The sequence below is a fragment of the Clupea harengus genome, chromosome 19, assembly GCF_900700415.2.
Source record: "Clupea harengus chromosome 19, Ch_v2.0.2, whole genome shotgun sequence".
Classification (NCBI taxonomy): domain Eukaryota; kingdom Metazoa; phylum Chordata; class Actinopteri; order Clupeiformes; family Clupeidae; genus Clupea; species Clupea harengus.
In genome coordinates, this window is record NC_045170.1 from 4083251 (window position 1) to 4090750 (window position 7500).

The 7500-nt window shown below is 46.2% G+C and overlaps 1 protein-coding gene across 1 annotated transcript in view; it reads left to right on the top strand.

The window, feature by feature from the left end:
* The window catches only part of csmd2 (CUB and Sushi multiple domains 2), a 396217-nt gene that overhangs the window by 167879 nt on the left and 220838 nt on the right, over positions 1 to 7500 (top strand). Inside the window, exons 12-13 of the mRNA XM_031586639.2 lie at positions 2148 to 2225; positions 5657 to 5744. Of these exons, the coding sequence (XP_031442499.1) occupies positions 2148 to 2225; positions 5657 to 5744 (166 nt within the window). The remainder of the gene's footprint in view (positions 1 to 2147; positions 2226 to 5656; positions 5745 to 7500) is intronic.

A 7500-nucleotide genomic window follows, 5' to 3' on the forward strand; every position in this document is an offset into this window, starting at 1 on the left:
AGAGCCAGATGAGGGCCAGATCAGAGCCAAACCAGGGCCAGATTAGGGCCAGATCAGGGCCAGATCAGGGCCAGATGAGGGCCAGATCAGAGCCAGATGAGGGCCAGATGAGGGCCAGATCAGAGCCAGATCAGAGCCAGATCAGGGCCAAATGAGGGCCAGATCAGAGCTAGTTTAGGGCCAGATCAGGGCCAAATCGAGACTAAAGCCATACCAGGGTTAGCGGTTAGCGGTTAGCTTCAATGCTAATGTTACCATAAGCAGAGTTTGCTCTGCATTGGATCTTTCAGGCTCTCCCTGTGCAGAGACACTGCAGGTCTGTCTTGACTATCCACCTAATCATCCAGTATAAGCCGCCATCTTATGAGACACTTATAGATAGACCATGAGTCTAGTCATCATGCCTATCTGAGGTAAGGGAAGAGAGATATAATCTTTAAATGTCTGTATAGCGTCGGGTCAAAATTATGTCATAGACAAAACATTTCTCAGATGTATAAATCTCAAGAACCTTTATTGCAGCACGGTCTTCAATTTACTGGAAATTCGACAATGGGGTGAATTGAGTTGATTGAAATGGGATCGCAGTGTGAATGTAAAATACACTGCAGGCTGGCTTATTCAATTTCTTATCAAACAGTGGAGATAAAGCGACGTTATGCGGCTCTAACTTAATCAGGTATTTTCCTGCGTTAGGCACTGGGGCTTGGAAGTCGCACATAAATCGTACCAATTGCGTTTTCGCTTTCATCTGAAAAGCTCCTATTTGGGGGCCATAATGAAAGGAAGTGTGTTTATGTGTTTATACTTTATTAAGCTTTGCTCATTCTCACACCGTGATTGGCTGGCAGGGCCCTGGGGAAGCTCAAAGAAGAATGTGTGTGTGTGTGTGTGTTTGTGTGTGTGTGTGTGTGTGTGTGTGTGTGTGTGTGTTTGTTTAGGAGAGAGGGTGACTTGGTGTTTTTTTCCCCCCTTTCTGTCTCTTTTAAACTTGATAGATGTGTGTGTGTTTGTGTGTGTGTGTGTGTGTGTGTGTGTGTGTGTGTGTGTGTGTGTGTGTGTGTGTGTGTCTGTGTGTGTGTTTGAGGCCAACCTCCAGATTTTGATTGGTACTTTAGTACTGCATTTTCTGTCATGTTTGTCTTGGAAGGGCAGAACAGTCATTAATGGACTTAGTCAATTGTAGAGGAGAAACCAAGAACAAAAGTTGTGCAAATGAGTGCAGAAACGCATTTCCTGAACATTACTTTTTTATGGATATTTGGGTTTTAATAAAATACTTACTAGTGCATTCAGGGACACTAAATTGCACACAGTGCCTGCAGTCACCAAAGGCTAAACTAATATATTATTTGTTTTATTGGTACTCTAAGACATTGACGGTACACTATATGTGTGTGTGTGTGTGTGTGTGTGTGTGTGTGTGTGTGTGTGTGAGTGTGTGTGAGCAAGAGAAAGACAGACAGATACGGAGACAGAGTAAGAAAGAAACTGTGCAAAATCAATATAATTTGTCCAACTTGTAACAAAATGTATTGAATGCAGTAGGATTAAATGAAATAAAATCCATCTGAATCAGTGCAAATTAAATTCACCGTGCCGACTGACATCTCCCCGTCCCCTTGCTGTACAGCCCCACTGGGCCCTGGGAGAGATGCGCTTTAATCCTCTCACAGTCATTTGAGCACAAGAGAAGCCTGACAGGTTGTGTCTGGAGTGGGCCAGGTGTGGGCCAGGTGTGGGCCAGGTGTGGAACAGGTGTGTGTGCCGTGTGTGTGTGTGCCGTGTGTGTGCCGTGTGTGTGCCAGGTGTGAGCCAGGTGTGCGCCTGGTGTGGGCGGTTATACATTAAAAAGAGTTATATCAGACCGCCGAATGTCGGGGTGTCCATGGAACATCCTTCAGCATTCTGATGAGCTGTCTAATAACTCCAGTATCTTGTACTATATTAGCTGTCTAATAAGTCCAGTATGTTGTACTATATCAGCTGTATAATAACTCCAGTATGTTGTACTATTTGTGTCTTGCCCCGCGATATTAGACAGATGTTGTCTAGGGGTGTGTTTACATTCACATTCACAATGTCCCCTCCTCCTCCTCCTCCTCTTCTTCCTCCTCCTCCTCCTCCTCCTCTTCCTCCCCCCACAGTGAAGAAGATGACAGAGCTGAAGTCCAGAGGGGTGAAGATGCTACCCAGCAAGGACAACCACAGCAAGATATCAGTGTGTAAGTACTCCATGTTACACTCCCAAGCACAGTCTACCATTATGGCACGACACACACACGCACACGCACGCACGCATGCAAGCACGCACGCACACGCACGCACACACACACGCTCACACATACATACACACACACACACACAGACACACACACACACACAGACACAGACACAGACACACGCACGCACGCACGCACGCACGCACACACGCTCACACGCTCACAGACACAGACACACACACACACACACACACAGACACAGACACACACACACACACACACACACACACGCGCACACACACACACACACACACACACACACACACACACGCTCACACGCAATCTCCCATTGCCATAGAATACATCATTACAGCACAGTCCCCCCTCAAAGCAAGATGTGTGTGTGTGTCAGTCACTCCACACTCCAGAAGAGGAGAGGTTTTAAAGAACCCTTTTCAGCCAGTGTTGTTGAATGTAAACTAGCAGCATCCATCTCCGATCCCAAACACATATTTACTGTCGTAGAGCTGGGCTCTATCATTAAAAACCTCATTCCAGGAGGTCTTTGTGGGAATGGAAAGTGGACGGGGCGACTGACCCCCAGATGTGTAGTGACTGTCAGCTGAGGCGGGTACTGTATACGTATATAATGTTCATCTTCCCATGATGCCCTGCTCCTCCGTCAGACGAGAGTGGCGGGCTTCTTGGCCCCCGCTCGAGGACATGAATATTCAGCCGGTGCTTTGTGTGTGTGTGTGTGTGTGTGTGTGTGTGTTTGGCAAACAAATGGAGACATCGCTGAGACACAGGACCATTTACTTCAGACCCACCATCCTCCTCTTCTCCAGGAGAGAGAGAGAGAGAGAGAGAGAGAGAGAGAGAGAGAGAGAGAGAGTGAGAGAGAGGGAGAGAGCGAGAGAAGTTGAAATGCCCTTAATTTTAAAATAAGTAAATACCCAAAAACTAAAATAGAGCTAACATACTATATACCAACAATGAGCACCGACACAACTTAAATGAAGCAAACCGAAGCAGGCTATAGAGAGAGAGACAGGTCTAACACTCGTTTATTAGACAGACCGACGGACTGGCAGACAGACAGATGGACAGACAGAGAGACAGACAGACGGACGGACGGACAGACAGATAGACAGAGGCTGTTCTTGTCCTGTCAGCTGTCTGATCCTGCCGCTTATATTTTCATCAACCAACTGTCATGGCAGGGAAATACCACCCTTGATGCTCACATACAGACACACACACACACACACACACACATGCACCCTGGCCCCATACACACACACACACACACACACACACACACACACACAAACACTCGCACTAGCACACACACACAAGCACAGATACACACAAATACGCACACAAAAGGACAGATAGACACACACACACACACACACACACGCATGGATACACACACAAACACTTGCTCTCGCACACGCACACACACACACACACACACACAAACACTCGCACTCGCATTCACGCACACACAAACACTCGTACACACACACAAGCACGGATACACACACACACACACACACGCACACACACACACACGCACTGGAGGAGGGCAGCGTAGGTCCGGCTGCACGTCCGTCTCCGGGGCTGTTTCCACGGCAGCGCTGACAAGCCTGCCCTTTTTGTCCCGCATCCATATGCATGAGCCTGCTGCCCATCAGGGCTGCGAGAATGTCCTGTTGTTATGGCACATTCCTGATGAAAACACCAACACTGGATTTCCTCATCCAACCCGAGTGAGCTGCTGATGCCGCAGCAATATGATGTCCGTTGACCTCTGCACTACACCGCACTGGCCAACAGAAGCTGTGACCTGTTGTAGGGCTACAGAATAAACACTGAACACAAGTAAATAAAAGATTATCCACAGGAGTCTGTTGGGAGGGTCACTTTAACAAAACAATTAGCTATACCGCACCTTGAACTAAAACAATTAGCAATGATGCACCTTGAACTAAAACAATTAGCAATGACGCACCTTGAACTAAAACAATTAGCTATACCGCACCTTGAACTAAAACAATTAGCTATACCGCACCTTGAACTAAAACAATTAGCAATGACGCACCTTGAACTAAAACAATTAGCTATACCGCACCTTGAACTAAAACAATTAGCTATACCACACCTTGAACTAAAACAATTAGCAATGACGCACCTTGAACTAAAACAATTAGCTATACCGCACCTTGAACTAAAACAATTAGCTATACCGCACCTTGAACTAAAACAATTAGCAATGACGCACCTTGAACTAAAACAATTAGCTATACCGCACCTTGAACTAAAACAATTAGCAATGACGCACCTTGAACTAAAACAATTAGCTATACCGCACCTTGAACTAAAACAATTAGCAATGACGCACCTTGAACTAAAACAATTAGCTATACCGCACCTTGAACTAAAACAATTAGCAATGATGCACCTTGAACTAAAACAATTCGTTATACCGCACCTTGAACTAAAACAATTAGCAATGACGCACCTTGAACTAAAACAATTAGCTGTGATGCACCTTGAGTTAAAACAATTAGCTGTGATGCACCTTGAACTAAAACAATTAGCACCTTGAACTAAAACGATTAGTTATACCACACCTTGAACTAAAACAATTAGCTGTGATGCACCTTGAACTAAAACAATTCGCTAAAAACGCACCTTGAACTAAAACAGTTAGCTACACCTTTGGCAGGAAAGGGGAACAGTTGGGTTCTACCTGGGGAGAGTTGGTCCTAGATGTGAAAGGTGTGAAGGCACATATGCATGCCTGGCTACTCACAATAACCATTTGCATATTAATGAACGGTGCTCCAGCCCATTGGGCATGGTAGATAGAAACATTTGTCATGGAATAAAATAATGTCACGAAACTAAAAACACTGAAATCCTTCAGGGCTCATCATCTCAGGTTTCCTATGGCGATGGTCTTATAATGCATACGCTGTGTCTAGGTGGCCTTATAACGCATACTATGTGTGTAGGTGGCCCTATAATGCATACTCTATGTCTGTGTGACCGTATAATGCCTAGTCTATGTCTGTGTGACCTTATAATGCCTAATCTATGTCTGTGTGACCTTATAATGCCTAGTCTATGTCTATGTGGCCTTATTATGCATGCTCTATGTCAGCATGACCTTATAATGCACACTATATCTAGGTGACCTTATAATGAATACTCTGTGTCAAAGTAGCACAAAGAATATCAATATATATATATATAAAAACAAAAACCCTGAAACTGTCCAGTCTAAAAGCTTGAATCATTTGCTTACATCATCCCTTGTACATCATTTGGATTGGACTGGACAGAAAAGACCAGAAGATGCTCTGATGTAATATTGAATGAGATGGCGTTTGGTAGTGATGCATTTCTGCTGCTGTGTGTTGCAGTGTCCCAGATGGGCGTGGCACAGGGGCACAACATGTGCCCTGACCCAGGGATCCCCGACCGAGGGAAGAGGAAGGGATCCGACTTCAGGTACGAGTACAGTACACACACACACACACACACACACACACACACACACACACACACATGCATCTAAACACACACACACACGCACACACACACACACAGCCATGTCACACATGCATCACACGCATCTAAACACACACACACAGCCCATCTCACACACACACACACACACACACACACATACACACACATGCATCACACGCATCTAAACACACACACACAGCCCATCTCACATGTCTAAATGCCTCACACACACACACACACACACACACACACACACACACACACACACACACACACACACACACACACACACACACACACCACAAACACACACACACACACACACACACACACACACCACATACACAAACAGACTCAAAGTTTCATTCAAAGACTTGTTCACTCATTCACACACTAAACACACACACATACACACACACACACACACACACACACATCTAAACACACTGCAGGAAACATACGTGCTCTGAGTACACAGAGAGCTGGAGGAAAAAGAAAAGAAGAGAAAGAAAGTGAGAAGTGAAAGAGAGAAATAAATGCAGTTAATTTCCAGCTCCCAGCGACAGGCTGATGAATGTGGGAGAGAGTGGAGGGTGGAACCTGTTTAATTTCTCTCTCTCTCTCTCTCGCTCGCTCGCTCGCTCTCCAGCCCTTTAATCCCCTGGTCTGTTTGAGGACATTCACTGTAATCACTAGCAGTGTACTCTCAAAGGTCACAGGGAGATAGAGAAGGAGGGATGCAGAGAGAGAGAGAGAGAGAGAGAGAGAGAGAGAGAGAGAGAGAGAGAGAGAGAGAGTGCCCAATAGAGAAAGTAACACTGAGACAGACAATCACCTGCCCTAACTGACCTAAGCAATATGATTCCTTCTCTGTCACCCCCCCCCCTCTGTTTTATCTGAGATTCTCTTTCCCTTCCTCTCTCTCTTTATCTTCCCTTCTTTCTCTTTCTCTCTCCTACTCCTTCTCCCCCTATCTATCTGTCTTTCTCTCTTTCCTCTTCTCTCTCCTCCTATCTCTTTCTCTCTCTCCTTTCTCCTCCTCCTTCTCCCCCTATCTCTTTCTCTCTCTCCTCTCTCCTCCTCCCTCTCCCCCCTATCTCTTTCTCTTTCTCTCTCCCTGACTTCTCCTCATCACTTGTAGTTTCCCCCTGCTGTGTCATTCGTTCAGTATTGCAGCGCTTGTAGTTCAGTTCAGGGCGACGCGTAGAAAGGTGACTGGCTGTGTCTGCACACCTGAAAACCCCCCGTCACCCCACCACTCTCCCCCCGTCACCCCCCCAACTCCACTCCCCCCTCCCCCCCACCCCTGGGACCTGTAGCAGTACCCCAGCAAAGCCTAACGGAGACAAATAGGGACAATCCGTCTCGAGCTCGCGGGCATTCGCAGTGGGGAAACGAAAGACAATCGAAACTTTTTATAGGAATGTTTCACAGCAGTCCTTTATCAGTTAGGCAGTAATGGAGAGAGAGATGGAGATAGAGAGAGAGAGATGGAGAGAGAGAGGGAGAGAGATGGAGAGAGTGAGAGAGAGATGGAGAGAGATGGAGAGAGAGAGAGTGAGAGCGGGAGAAAGGGAGAGAGATGGAGAGAGAGAGATGGAGAGAGAGGGAGAGAGAGAGAGTCAGAGCGGGAGAAAGGGAAAGAGAGAGAGATGGATAGAGAGAGAGATGGAGAGAAAGATGGAGAAAGATGGAGAAAATGAGCGGGAGAGAGAGAGAAAGAGAGGGAGAGCGG